Raw genomic sequence first — 15686 nt, forward strand, 5'->3', positions numbered from 1 at the left:
GGCGGGCTCCGCGAGTCTGGCAGCCGCACGAGGCGTGCGAACACCCACTGGAGCGCAGTGGCTGGGGGCCCAGGCACGGACGTCTGGCAAACCGGAGTTAGGATTCTACCTCCAACAACTACGAAGACTCGTGGGCATGTGTTCCAAAGGGCCAGTGCAGCTCTCCGAGCTCCGCTCCCCTCCCCTCCAAGGGGAGGCTCATGGGGCTGCTGCAGAGGTGAAAGGATGTAGCTTGGGTGAAGTGCTGAGCACGTGGCCTGGGTGCTGGAGTGGTCAGCACACTTCAGCGATCAGCACTTCCGTGACGCCCCAAAGTGCCGAAGCAGCCTGGGCCCACACCCACACACCCAGACGGTCAGACCTCGTGACCGGAGCCCCAGGTGGGATGTAGGCACCGCATTTCAGGGACGATGACAAACAGTGTCACGTCCACAAGGCAACAGTTAGGATGACAGCAAACCCAGAAAACACGGCATGTGAGAAAAGGCTGAGAGATGAAAATATTACAGAAAATTGTGGAAAATAACTCTGCTGACTAAAAACCCGAAGATGCGTGGCGAGGCAACCAGGTGAAATCTGTGCGTCCCCTACCAAACCAGGGCCCACGGGAGGGAGGAACCCCCAGCGACTTTCACGAGCCCCAGTTCCCGATCTCGGATGTGGCCGCAGGGCTGGCACGTTACGGTCACAAGCAGCAGCAACGGGTGGGAGGCTGGGTGTGGCTGTTTTCGCCGCTTCTGTCTCCATCTGCAACTTCATGCATTTATAAGAACTACCGTTTCACCTTTGCTCGTCGGGCATGTACGGCCGAGTCTTTATCTGGAATCACAAGACTGTGCGCTCCCGCCCTCAGTGCCACTTCTTCGGCAACACTGCCCTTTCCGTAACACCTGAGACCACTCCGTGTCCTAAGAAACCCATTTTACAAATGACTTGAAAGTTTACAGTTGTCAGTATGTGCTGACAACACATCCATTACCTTTTGGAAGGTCATTATCTATTTTTCAACTGCTTGTGCATGAAAATAAACACTGTCCACTCTTACAAAATCTGCTACCAGGGTGTTACTCCACATTTGCCACTTGGGTACTCTGAAAGGCTTACGTAGAAACCCACTGGCCAACTTGGGTGCCCACCAGGGTGCATACACACCCTGAAACATACACAAGTTTCTGTAGTACATTTATGCTTTCTAGGGTGAGCATGAAATTTTTATCTAGATTTCAAAAATAGATCCATACAAGTTAAAAAAGCCTCCAACCTAAACTATGAATATATTTCACTGTAGATTTCTTCTAGATCTCCTATTTATGCTGATAGACTGCTAAAATTCTCTACATTACACACAATTTACCAATTGCATTTTTCAATCTTAAAAATATTTTCTGTTTTCCCACACAATGTCACACTTCCACCCCATTTCAACACTGTGAGCTGGAAAGAAGTGGATACTTCCCTTACATATATATAACCTTCACAGACTCCAAGGTCATCAAAATACCACACACCAGGAAATTATGCAATCCACTTCACTTCAACCCGATGTTCCACGGAGTGATTCATTACAGCACAGGCGGCGAACACAAGGCCCGGGGGGCCGAACCCGGCCCTCCACCTTGTTTTATCCGGCCCGGCACCTTGTTTCTACCTGGCAGCAACACTGAGCTATCACTTAACTGTTGAGGAGTAGTTACAGTTATACAGTCCTAAAATTACATTCGGCTCTTGAGAGCAACCACAAGGCTTATGTGGCCCCTGGTGAAAATGAGTTTGATACCCCTGCATTATATGTTTTATAGTCCACTGAGCACAAACCCTTCCGTCATTGGATTTATCCTATCTCAAAGTCAGAGATGTGTGACGGGACCTAAGATTCATTCATTCATTCAACAAACATCTGCAGAGCACCAGCATGTGTGCGGAACTGTTCTAAGCTCTCAGGCACAGCAGGGTATGGAACAGACAAAATCCCCGTCTGTGCGAAACGCCCGCTCCCCAGGGAGGGGGGACACACAGTCACACGCAGGAGCCAACGCCCGCTCCCCAGGGAGGGAGGACGCACAGTCACACGCAGGAGCGAACGCCCGCTCCCCAGGGAGGGGGGACACACAATCAATCTCACAGGGAGCGAACGCCCGCTCCCCAGGGAGGGGGGACACACAGTCAATCTCACAGGGAGCAAGCACAGGACATCAGGGAGGCAGTGGCAGGAGAAACATAAAGCACAAGGAGTGGTCCTGGGAAGCAGGCTACGAGGACACTCCCTAACAGGAGGCGCAGAAGGGCCACCACCAAGGGGGACAGGATCAGCTAGGAGGATCCCTAGGGAACGGTGTCCCAGGCAGAGGGAGGGGGCAGTGTGACTCGATAAGCCTGGGCGATATTTGGAGTGACGAGGCGCGACGAGAGAAGCCACAGGAGCGACGTCAAGGCCCCTGTGGCCCACTACCTCCTCCACAGAGTGGAAGCAGGAGACCCTCGAAGCTTGTGGACGGGGAGGGACACAATCCTAGGCTACAGCAAGATCCCGCTGGCTGCTCGTTTAGGATAGACTCAGCAGAAAAGGGCAAAGGGGCCGTGGGAGCTGGTCGGGAAAATGCTACAATAACCCAGGCAAGCAATGATGGTAACTGGGATTAGGAAAGCGTGGAGAACGTGGAGAAACGTGGTCCAGTTCTGACGGCCGTACGGAGGGAGAGCAGACGGCACTCGCAGGAGCCAGGACCTGGGTGTGAGAGGAAGGCCGGAGACGGCGTGGCAAGGTCTGCATTCCGCAACAGAAAAGAGCGGGGCTGCCTTCGTGGCTGGAGCAGGGTTTTAACAACTGTGACCTTGCTGACCACCCACCTAGTGGTGCTGATGAAACAAGTGGGCAGTAAGTCAGTGTCCGGTTAGGTCAGAGGTCTGGGCTGAGACACAAATTTTGGAGTCCTCAGTCTTTCTACCGTTTCCTGCTGGGAAAGTAGATGGCATCACCCAAGAAGCAGTGCAAGTCGAGAGAGCAGGAGTGGCCTAAGGACAGAATCTTGGAGGGTCTCCATTAACTGGCTGTGTGAATTCTGTAAAAAGGAAACCACTGTATGTGCACACCTCAAGATTTGTTCAGGTATAAAGCGAGGTACTGAAGATAAGAAAGGGCTTTGCAAGTGACTCACGAAAGCACGCGTGTTCCAGAAGCACTCAGGGCACCAGGTGAAACGCCCCTTCTTCTCTCCCCCCAACCCCTTCCGTAACACTCACCGAGAACCGGCTCTTGAGGGATACGACCACGCCGACACGCCCGGGGGCCCGCAGGCAAGGAAGACCTGACCCGCGCCTTAGAGACGCCTGATGGAGCGCCGCAGGCAGATCAACCGACCCACGCGGTTCAGTAACTGCTCTGGGTCAGGGTTACGCACCAGACCTTTTAGGAGCGCAAAGGGTGTGCCGAATCGGGAAGAGGGGCGGAGTCTAAGAGGGGCAACAGGAATTAGCCAAGAGGGGAAGGTTCAACAGTAAAAACCCAGCGAAGCAAAGAGATGAAGGCACAGATCCTTCGGATGCTGAGAGGCGAGGACCTCCGTCCCCACGAGGGAGCTCGTCCTCTCCGGGGCGGTCACAGGGCCACTTCAGAGCCGTGCGTGGGAAAGTGTCCCCGGCACGGATGTGGGCAGCACCTGTGGGGACGGGAGCGCCTGGAGGCGGAGGACCGGGGGAACAGAGAGTGTCCTCTCCGTTCGGGCACTCGGGCCTTCCAACCAAGTTCAAAAATAGCCACCTGCTCCTTCCCGGAGGCTAATTATGTGGCCATCTCCTTTATCCCAGAATTCCGTAACGCCACGGGACTTTGAGGAAATGATGCGTTGTTCTCACTGTTGGGAGGCTGAGTGAGTCCTGAACAGACAGAGACAACAGCTATAGCTTCCACAGGAAACTACAAAGAGACCCACGACTAACAGTCAGTTCTCCTAACTTCCAGATTACCACTCTTCCCTAACATGGCTTATAGGTGTTTATCCTGAAGAAAAAAACTGAAACTATCGAGAGAACCAATCTGGGGCTGATTTTAGGCTGACACGACAACTTACTGACATTACAACCCAAGAGAAATCCCAAGGAACCGCTCTGATGTTTTCCTGTGTTATGAGTCCTTAGTTTATATTTAGAATACCCACAGAAAAAAGGATATCTAAGAAAGAGTTGAGCATTTTATTAATCTGCCCTTTAAAGAGAGATAATTTTTCAGCTCACTGACTGCCAGTATAAATGCCAAGAGAGGCAACGGCAACAAAATTGGAAAACTTAGGCTGTTACCGAAATTGCGTCACCTGGCAACAGGCCCTAAGGAAGCACACGCAGGACACCGGGAGCGTTGTAGCAGCTGGCACTGCGGTGGTCAGGCATCACAGACACTGGAAACGTGAAGGGTGACAGGCTGTTTGTAAATCTGGCTCACATTTACCTAGTCATCCTTTAAACACTATAATGAACACATTTTTTAAAAAAATAAAAAACTAAAAGTACAGAAATTAAAATACTCAGTAGTAACTAATTTTTTAAATAATTTTGTTTAATTCTAAGTTTAAAGAAATCAATGTGAGAATTCCATGAAATCTATATACCCTACAGGCAGCACACACAAGGCCGGCTCCACTGTGTTTTATCCGGCCCGGCACCTTATTTCTACCCGGCGATTGCACTGAGATCTCGCTTAACTGTTAAGGGGTAGTTACATTTATACAGTCCTAAAGTTACATTCGGCTCTTCGAAGGCAACCTCGAGGCTGATGTGTTGCCCGGTGAAAATGAGTGTGACACCCCTGCCTAACTTGTCACCCTCATCACTAATGTTAAAAATGTTAATGATAAAAAAACAGAAAGACCTAGCCTCAGCTTGTACTTTGGGTTTAATAATATGAAGGCTATCTGTATTGAGTTTTTAGTCCTATAATATTTACAAAATATTTTTTCATTTTAGAAATTTTCTTTCTCAGAGAATGAAACATTTGGAAGCAAGAATATTAAAGCTTGAGGAGAAAAATGCAGACGACTCTGCCTGCACATATCAAGCCAGAAATTCATATATTGTGTGGGTAGACCGGCAAAACCCTGAAAGATGAAGTATACTCATGTAAGACAAGGTGTCTGTTAGCCAGAGAAGCACACAAGGGTAAGCTATTTGTGAAATCTGAGACTTACAAAAATTTTCTGAATATAACAACAGTTAAAATGCATGGAGAAGCACATTGCTCCCTGCCTTTTTTTTTTTTTAAGTATCTGTCCAAACTGAAGGGAAATCTCAAGACTCCCAGGTGAACTAGGACCGAGCTAAATCACAGACATGTACCGAATTCTCGAAGACTAAAAATACATAAACCTATAGGATTAAAATTGTAGTCTCCAAGATAGGGTAAAGCTTACTTGGTGGTTTAGGGGAAACACAATACCACAACCTAGAAGTTGCAAGGTTACTAATTCACAGAGCACACACAGCTCAGCTGGAGTACTGTGCAAACCATAGACCGGTATAGAAATCTACCAGGACAGAGTACCGGGGGACAGTGGCAACTCCGGGGGTGCGACCCGTGGTGGGGTCATTAAGTACCGCTGCTGGCCCCGAGGCCGTGAGGGGCACTTCTCTCTGCTCTCGGCGGCACAGAGCACGGGAGAGCCGCGCCAGTTGCTAACTGCAGCCCCTCGCGCACCGCAGCACAGCGGTCTCACTGGAGACAGTGCTGGCGCGGGGGTGGAGGGACGTCAGCATGTTCGGTGCGTCACAGATCGTAAGCAGGCACCCGGAGGGCCGCTGGGCGGCATCGCAGGCACGCCGACTCAGCGCAGACGGCGGCGGGAGGGGAGGAAAGAAAAGGCACCGGCTCCTCCCCCATGCGTACAGGAGGATGTCTACACACTTCAGAATGCACTCTGGTGGGAGATGTGACGCTCGGAGAAAAAGGGGTTACCTCAGCTAGGTCTCAATGTTTCTAAAGTGTATTGTTGCAGTAAAACAAATACAAATGAACTTCAAAAAGTAAAAAATAAACTTGAAAACACTGAAATTCATCAAGGCTCCATCCCTAGAGCTGAGAGGCACCCCGTGTGAAATGCGAGTTAACACAGCAAAACCCATCAGTTGCCGTAGAAGCTATATCCCAACTAACCACCTACGCTAAGTCCAAAGAACACATGCTGGCGAAAGAATAAATGAACTACCAGCTCACAAAAGTGAGACCCTCGGCGATTTCCATGGGGACTGGACGGCGTTATTATGAAGTCTGACTCAGCTGCAAAGAAGGGAGTGACCGGAGTTTCTGGCCACACCTTGACTGCAGGTGGCCAGTGGGGCATCGCTGTTTCAGGACGACCTACAGAAGTCTGAGTCCGAAACCGGTGGTGTCCCGGACTCTGCTTCAGAAGCCTGTCCTCTTGGACCCTATTTTCAGAAACGCCAACCGGCTGTTAAAGGCACCTCTCAACGGGGTTTCGGACTGGAACGCTTAGGAAGGTGTTTGTATACCTCACGATGGAGTTATCATATCGTGGACGGATAAGGCCGGCAGCAGAAAGCTTTGGAAACACAATGGAAAGCGCAGCCACTGGGGAGCACTTGCAGGACAGGCCTCCAAGCCTTCCCCAAGCTCCGGAGCTGGAAGTTGAATTTTTGATGTTGTCAGTCCCAATGTATTGAGTGGCTGACAGACAATCAGACCCGTCTGGCTGGCTGGCAGCTCATTTTGCTGGCAGGTGGCAAACAATTAGACACACCAATTTGTGCCTCCTGATGACATTAAAGCATGAAACTAAGTTGTATGCAGGGCCCAGTGATTTGTGTGAAAGCATTTCAAAAATAATACTCTTTGCCGTGGCAACTCATTTCAGACTGCCACCTCCCATTACGGCTTTGAGCGGTGACGATGACAGACTTGAGCTGCGTGCGGCGCGAGGCGCTTCTGTTCAATCCGGCACCAGCGCCCCCGGAGACCCCAATCCCTGCTCTCATCAACATCGCTGCGTCATTTACATGGACGGCACCGCGCGGCCCAGGCGTCAGCCCCACTGGGGACCCTCCCTGGAGAGAACTGGGCTGTGCTTTGTGCGCCTCCACTCCCCCTCCACTCGCGCGGTTTGGGGTGATGGCTGTGCACCCGCGGCATTCTGCACACAAGCCACCAAGAACAAATGAAAAAAGTTCTGTTTTCTTGAAGTGATATCCTCAAAAGTGTGATAAGTTTTCAGTACTAAGAATATTGGTACTGATGTGACTGCTTTGTTACAGTTTATTAAAAAACAATGTTCTTACAATAATCCAAATTAAAACAAAAATATTTTACTTAATCTTTGTTTCACTAGGTTCTCTTACGCAGATTATAATTTTCTATTTTTTATTAAAAATTTAAATATGTAACTGAAAAGTGAAACAAAACTTTCATTACCCTAAGTTAAATTATTATAATGGTCATTTATAGAACTCTGTAGTTAGAAATACTTACATCGTGTTTGTACACACCCAGACACACACCTACCCAGACACCCTGGGTCCATAAACCCAACGGGTGAGACCAAGGACAGCAACAGGAAACGGCATAAACACCCAAGACTATACATGAACAAACAAACTATTTTAAAAAGAAATATCTTTCTACATTTACAGACTTTCTTTTAGTTTTAAAATTTTCTTGACATTTGACATATTTTATATGATAATTATATGCAAACATTTCTATCTCCTTTTATTACTTTTAAGTTTATTAAGGACAAAATACTTATTTTATGCTACACAATGACTAATACTGTTTATATTTTCACAGTAAGATTTCAAGAAATATCTGTAGGACACTAGATAAAATACGTGTAGGGAAAGTTTAAATTATATTCATATATAAAAAGATAGTTCATCCTAACTAACAATGGCTTTACTGTCACACTTCTGCCCCAACCACAAAACATTACTGTCTCTAACTTAGACAAAGCAGTCTAACCAGTTTAGAGAAACCAATACGAAAAAGACATTATATTCTGACATTACAATTTAAAAAACATTTGATTTCCTACCTTGATCTTCTCGATCTTAAAAAAACAATACTTGCCATCACACTTCACACAAAAAATACACATTTTTTGGAGGAAAAAGTGTTTTGAACACACGTAAGGTTCAGACAGACGCAGTACACAAGCATAATTCAGAATACACCAATCCCAGTATCGGACACTATTGCTAGAAAGCCTACCCTAAGCTCTTTTTCTAACTCTAACATGCTTTCAAGATAGTAAGATATATACACAAGTTCTTTGATTCCAAAGTATTATATTCTTCTGTGAACTATCCTTTTTTTTTTTTTTTTGGCAGCTACATTGGAATAGAAAAAAAATCCTTAACTCTCAACTGAAAGTTTTTTGTATGATCAACATCTGAGGGTAGAGGGATAGATGGGGCCGTGTTATAAATTGCTTAGAACCCTGAAATGCAAGTCAGCAATATCTACTTTCCAATTCATGCCTCAAAATGTGGCTTTTACAAAGAAAATGTAAATTCCATAAGGAAGATGATCACACATTTAAACAACATTTTCCATGTGCCAGCATTTAGAACTCAAAGCACAGCAGGCTATTTCATATCCAACAGTTCCAGTTTCCGATCACGTTCTGACGGCACTGCAGAGCCAGACCAGACCCTGGAGAAACCTGGCCTACCCACCCCCATCTACACCCACGAAACAATTCAGTCTGAAAAGATACAACGATGTCCCCCAGAGGCGGGGGCAGTCACCTGGAAATCGATTATCACTGGAATCTGAGTTGCTCTGTTTCCAATGCAATCTGATAGGCTCCATATCCTACAGAAACCCCTTTTTGAGATCTACTCGTCGAACGCCACGCTGTGAGATGAACCAGGTGGGCCTCACTGAGATATCCTTTGCAGCAAGAATCTACATCAATAAATACAGCGTTTCCGAGACTCCTGGACATTTTTAATGCGCAGATTCAAGCACCCCGCCCCCGCCCACGCACAGAGCACCACGGAGAGCGAGCCGTGCACCCACCTGTCGAAGGAATGGAACTGCATGGGAAGAATGGCCTGCGCCTCCCTCTTCAGGGCTGGGTCCGGGTACGGGACGGGGTCCGGGCCGCACTCCGCCACGTCCACGGGCGTGGCCACGAGGCTCTTCAGGATCTCCTTGACGTTGATGCCCTTGGTTTGGCTGATGCTGGATATGGACGGCGCGGGCTTCAGCAGCTCACCGGGGGGCTCGGCCAGGCTCTCTTGTGACTTCTTCACTTCGGACGACAGGGTGGACAGCAGCTCACTCATGGCATCGGGGCCCGGGCCCGGCTCCAGTTCCGCCCCGTTCAGGATGCTAGCCACTTGCTCCTCTCCGATTCCTGAATCCGTGTGAGGAGTGGAACTTCCCAGCTGCACATCTTCACTGGGGGCCGGCGCTTCTTTCTCCTTTACAGCGTCTGGAAACGCAGCAGGGGTTTCTGTAAGAAAAGAAAACGGTTCCGATAAAAAGCCTAAGAGGGGGGAACCCAGTATCACTAAGAACAGAGTCTCCCAGATCAGAGGAAACAAAACCCGTGATAAACAAAACATCTGCTACCGGGTGTGCAGGACAACGCAGCCGGGTCAGAAATACACGCCCGTACCCCGTCGTCTCGTGCAGCAACCACCCACAGACCCTGCTCGCTTGTAAATCCCCCCCTGGCCTTTCAACACCGAAACCCAGGGAGCCTGCGGAGTCTCTGGGGTGTTTCTACCTGCAGACCAAGATAAACACACCCACACATTTTGGGGTCATTTAAACCCAGGTGCTAACTCAACTTTGGAGATTTCAAAATAACCTTAGGGACACAAAATGAGAACACAAGATGTCTAAGGAAGTTAGTTATTTCCACTCCCAGAGAGACTACTGAATTTATTTCATATATGTGTGCATCCACAGGCTGCGTGTTTTTGTGTGTTTTTTTTGAGGAAAAACACACAAAAAACTAAAGAGCTGGTAATATTTCTGAGACAACAGGACCAAGAATGCAAATGCAGAAGAAAAAAACTCCAACATCAAGGAAAAAATCAATATCACGGTTACTAGCATGGGCTAATTTTTCTTAGAGGTTAATTATCAAAAGGCATATAATGCCCTGGCCGGTGTGGCTCAGTTGGTTGGAGAGCTGTCCTGTAGCTGAAAGTTGTGGGTCCCATCCCCAGTCGGGGCACATACAGGAGGCTACCGATCAGTGTTTCTCTCTCACATCGATATTTCTCTCTCTCTTTCCTCCCCCCTTCTCCTCTCTCTGAAATCAATTAGCATGTTCTCAGATAAGGATTTTTTAAAAAGAAACATAATCAAGTCTACCACTTAGTCTGAACTTAGCTAATTTATAGATTTGGCCTTGAGTTTGGCTTTACCCTAGTACAAATGGTAAATTGGTACATCCCGAGATACTCCAATAATGTAAACTTTTCAAGTTTACTTAGTATGAAACATAAGCATTTTGCTAGCAAACAAAATATGGAAAGAAATAAAAGCTTTAGTTTCCACAAGGTACCACATAATGAGATTTTTCCACCAAATATAACTTTTTGCTATTTTGTTCAATTGACTATCAATGGACAATTAAAATCTATAACTCATTAACTAGATACTTGAAACTCCAATATTAATGCTAGCTCTCAATTATAAAACACAATTAAAAGCTTGCTAAAATTAAACGTTATAAAACTTTCAAATGAATCATCAAAATGTTTATATAGTAATAAAACCCTCAGTTTTATTTTTACTGTGACTGAGAAAATATTTCAAAAACAAAGCAGTAAACCTGCTAGAATAAAATTCTATTCAAATACTTAAGTTTTGTAAGGCACACCTTGTCATCACATCACATAGAAATAAAAATAAACACCAATGGAAGATTTTGTTACAGTAATTGCAAATAAAAAATGGACCAGCAGTTGAAAAGCTTAAGTCCCCATTACGCACTGACGTGCTTTTACAGAACGTGCTGCTAGTTGATAGCGTAAATATCACTTCACAACACACACAGGGTTTTGAGCGACGGGAAAGTGCTGGGAGTATTTAGCCCGAGTAACTCCAATAGGAAGGTAAGCAAGACCAGCAGAGAAGTATAAACGTTTGCGCGTGCGTGGTTATCGTGTATCGAGGACCGCAGACCTGCAGCCTCCCACTGGCACTCACCCACCTCTGCAGGCACCGGCCCTGTGGCCCTGTCCAGCCCGGGGCAGGGCAGGCCCACCTGAGTGGTCCACCTGGTCGGACACGGGTCACTGGACGCCAGGTGCCTCTCTTTCCCAGTGCTTCACTGAGCCTGACTGAGTTCATCTAATGAATTTTGTGAAAATGATGGGGGTGAATGACAGGATTTCTATGTGGTGACCTCATTTGTCATATCCCTCCCTCCCACAATCTTGTTTCCCAGTGGTTTATGAAGTGTTTCAATATCTTACCTATTAAATTATTCATATTGCTATTTCCCAAACTATATAAATAAGGAATGACATGAAAAGAACAGTCAGCACCTTGTTAGTATGGCACCAAAATTATATTATTTCCTCTTCGAATAGTAATAACTAAGGAGACTACATCACAATAAAGTGACTTAAAATAAAACATTAAAATCTGTATATAACCATGTATATTTTATTTATGTTAAATCCAAAAATGCCAACTTACATAAAAATTAACCTGAATTTCAAAGAGAAAAAAGTAGACAAAAAACTTTCAGTCATCACTGAAGTTCATTTCACGCGACACAAGAAGGCAACGCACTGAGTAACTGTCTGCAGCTACTTGCACGTGGCTCAGTCTGGTTGCCACCCTGACGTATGAGAGAGCGTGCAGCTCGGGACTTCGGTGTGACCGCCTGCAGGCCCGTCACAGACAGAACCACAGCTCGGAAGAGCCGAGGAGGCGCCTCAGCTGCGGAGGCCGTGCGCACGGCCTGCGGACCGGCTGGAGTTCATCCCGCAGGCGGAGCGCGGAGCCCCTCGGACTCCCAGGGACGACTCCATCAGACTCGGGAGGTTCTCAGGCCTCTGTTCCTCCCGGCGTGGCGTCCTTCCTGCCCTTCCTCTTTCTCCCCCCTCTTCTGGAACCCCGCGCTGCGCTCGTGTGCTGGCTCACTGGATAGCATCCCACTGGTCCCCGGTCCCCGAGGCTGTCCTCACGCTTCTTCCTTTGCTCTGTCTCCGAGCCCGTCGGTCCCTGCGGACCTTTCACAAAGGGTGCCCACTCCTCTTCCTGCCACCTCAGCGCTTCTGCGGGGCCCCTCCGAGGGAATTTTACATTTTGGCTTATTATTAAGCCAATAATGAGCATTATTAAATGTCACCCGAGTTTCTCCTGGGTTCTCTTCCAGAATACAACGTTTCCTTACTGACACTCTCCTTTGGTGAAAGGTTACCAGCAGAAGAGGTTTCCCTCCGTTACCCAAGCGCGCACGCGGTGGCTGGTTTAAGGCGACGGCGGCTGAGTGTGGCCAACCGCAGAGGCACTTCCTACGCACTGCTCTTTTTTGTGTCGTGTCAGCCACGCTCCTGTTTGTGTGTTTCATGATTTTCTGTTGAAAATTAGACATTTAAAACATCGGATTCGCCAATCCTGGAAAGCAGACCCCTCCAGCGGGGTTCCTCACTGCTCGGTCTGTTTACCGACTCGCCTAGCGGACTCTGTGACCCTACATGCCCGCCACCTGCAGCACCGAGCCCCCGCTCCATCCACCCACCCGGTCATCAGCGAACACCTGGACAGAGAGGCCTTCAGCGTCTGAAGCCAGTGGGGCTTCTACTCCCCGCCAGAGGCTCTGTGTGTGTACACGTGTGTCAGGCATATTTCTGACACTTACAACTTACTCTCTGCTTGCACGGAGCCTGAAAATAAGCCAGAGGGAAATGCCTGGGGCCTTCCTTCCTCGGGTCCTTCCAGGACCTGAGCAATGCCCCAGGAATATGGACATTTGATTCCCAGACCTTCCTTTTAACTTTTTTGGTGAGGCTACAGTTGCCACTGCTGGTGTTGAAACCTGAGGTAGTTGCGATGTTAAACAAAACTGCTGTTACTTACCCTGACAAACACCTTAGAAACAGGGCTTTACGCGCCAAGCAAGCACTGACCAGATCTGACACGAGCACACCTCGTGAGTGGGGCTCTCCCAGGGCGAGTGGCCAGCCAGGCCAAACAGGGACAGTGCCCGAAAACAGGTCTTTCTGTGCCCTCCACACCTTGCTGGCCTTCTCGCAGCGGCTGCCAGACCGCAGTTCTCACAGCAGCCAAGGCTGTCTGCCTGGTTCCTCAGGTCACCGCAGAGCTGGGAGAGAGGGATGGCAAGAGGGCACAGCAAGTCACCACAAAGCTTCAGAGTCTCACAGAGGCTCTCAAGTTGTCTTGACTTGACAATCTGTGGGTCATCGCGAGCTTTTGATTACTTCCTGCAGAATGGAAAAAGGGGCTTGGACCATTTCTGCCTGTGTTCTTGTGGCTTTTCCTGGAGGAGTGGTTTTTGGAGGCCTACCGCTAAGAGATGGCTAAGCTCCAAATTTTAGTCTAGTTCCATTCTGCACATTTCTGGTAAAATATCTAATAGAAATTATAAAATATTTGTAAGTACACGTTTTGCTTTTCTCTTGCCTTATCTTGTTTGTACTTTTTCTCCTCTCAAAGAAAAGAAAAATACATCATGCATCTCTGCAACGTAATGGAGGCAACAAAAACACTAAAAGGAAATGCCAACACATATGTGTACAGTTTTTGAGCTGCAGAGAAACAGAAACAAGCAAATATGGTTTAACACAGTTGGTATCAATTAAATAAGCCGCAGATTGCTTCCTATGTGTGATGACGAGTCTGTGTTAAAACTGAGGCTGTTTCTCTCTCGATCGAGGCTCATCCATGCTTTGTGATGTGGGATGAACCACTGAGCTGCTGTTCTCAGCCTCACTCTGCAGTCTGTCAAATGAGCGAAGCAACAGCATGTATACTACAGAGTTGGAGTGACAATGAGATTACACGATTCGAGAAGAGTACAAGTGGCACGAAGTCGTGCTGCTCTAGTTTTTGGAGCTGTTGCTGCCACGGAGCTCACTGTCACTATCATCACCATTATTGTCACCCTAACGACACCCTGTAGGAAAAGACGGAGCTCAACCACTCCCAGGCACTCTCTCTGCTCATCTTTAATTCGCCTCCTCTCCCTGGCTTTAACCCCTCCACACCACCATACCAGTGCACCCCATCCTGCAAAAACGGCTTCTCACCCTTACCTCCCCTGTAAGTCTAACCCCTAAGCTACTTGGGTACTTCTTCCTTTCTGAAGGGAATGTGACGGAATGGAAATATCATGTGCAAGTTCCAGTTTGGGCTCCACAGCTTACGGGTTTTCCATTTTGCATGGACAGATCGGTTGTGGTTTTGCCCCTGAAAAATGTGGCTCTTGTACGCCGCGAGACCAAGAAACCTGTCTGCTATCACCTGTGTCGTCCTTGCTGGATTCAGCTTTCCGAAGACTGACTTTCCCCGAGACACCTCAGGAGGAACACACCCAGATTACTACTTCCTCCCGGAGGTCAGTAAAGTTCTCAGCTGTTATTTCTTCAATCCTTTCTACCCCTTTCTTTCTCTTTCTCTTTCCTTCTGGGAGGCCTGTAATAGAAATGTTATGCTGCTCAATGTTCTCCCCCCAAAAGCTGTTTCCACTTTATTTTAAAATTCACTTTCCTGAGGCTGTTGTATCGGGTCAGTTCCACCGCCTCGTCTCCCAGGTGACTCGCCCCCCGTCGGCTTTGTGGGCCGTGCCGCTGGGCCTCTGCAGCGTGCTTTTCGGTTCGATCACCGCAGTTCCAGCTCTGCCGTCCCTCTGCGGTCCTCCTTCCTTACAGCTCCTTTTCCCTGCTGAATTTCCCACTGTGTCCACCCACTCTTCTCCCCCGTTCAGTGAGCACCTTTACCAGGTATGTTACTTCTCTCCGTTTCATTAAAGACTTGACTCCCGGAGGTTTTATCTTGTTCTTTCATTTAGAACCTATTCCTTCCTTTCTTCACCTTGCCTCACTCTCTGTGCTGGTTTCTATACAGCATGTAAAACCACCGCCTCCGCTCCAGTGTTGGAGAAGCCTCACACGGGAGACACATCTTGTCCTCAAACCATCCCCAGCACTTTGTCACCTCTCGAACCTTTCTGCTCGTACCAGCAGCAAAACCCACGTTAGAGCTATGACCTACAGAACTGGAAGACACTAAACCTTTAGGCCAGCATGTCTGGGTAACTAGATATGGCAGCAAAGAGACACTCATACAATACTCCACTTAGTTTGAAAACCAGATCTTTAATACAGTTACAAGGCCCTGTGGGCCTGCTTCCCCATCTAAACTCATGGATGCTTCTCGTTCTCTTGACTTTGTTCACCCACATATGTTCCCAAAGTAGGCCAAGGGATTTCTCAGAACCTGTGTTCACCTTTTCAGGAACGTGCTTCGACTGTCCCCACACTCCTCCCAAACTGACTGACATCACCCTCTGGTGCCCCACTACCTACCCCTTCCACAAGGCCTTCCCCAACCCTCAGCGATGTGAGGGCTCCGCTTGCGCTTTCCTGGGACACACACTCTGTAATCCTATTCCTCAGAGCGCTACATAACCAGCGGTTACAGATTTAAGTGCGCAGCTTCTGAAAGTGCATCTCGCACGCTACAGCGCCAG

General features: G+C 48.0%; 1 protein-coding gene across 6 annotated transcripts in view; it reads right to left on the reverse strand.

Annotated features, from left to right (window-relative positions):
• NBEA (neurobeachin) overlaps positions 1–15686 on the reverse strand; it is a 449525-nt gene that overhangs the window by 308419 nt on the left and 125420 nt on the right. For all 6 annotated transcript variants that reach the window (XM_036011183.1, XM_028526291.2, XM_036011184.1 and 3 more), the window contains one exon: positions 9020–9458. In XM_036011183.1, coding sequence (XP_035867076.1) covers positions 9020–9458 — 439 coding nt within the window. The remainder of the gene's footprint in view (positions 1–9019; positions 9459–15686) is intronic.

The sequence above is a fragment of the Phyllostomus discolor genome, chromosome 11, assembly GCF_004126475.2.
Source record: "Phyllostomus discolor isolate MPI-MPIP mPhyDis1 chromosome 11, mPhyDis1.pri.v3, whole genome shotgun sequence".
Classification (NCBI taxonomy): domain Eukaryota; kingdom Metazoa; phylum Chordata; class Mammalia; order Chiroptera; family Phyllostomidae; genus Phyllostomus; species Phyllostomus discolor.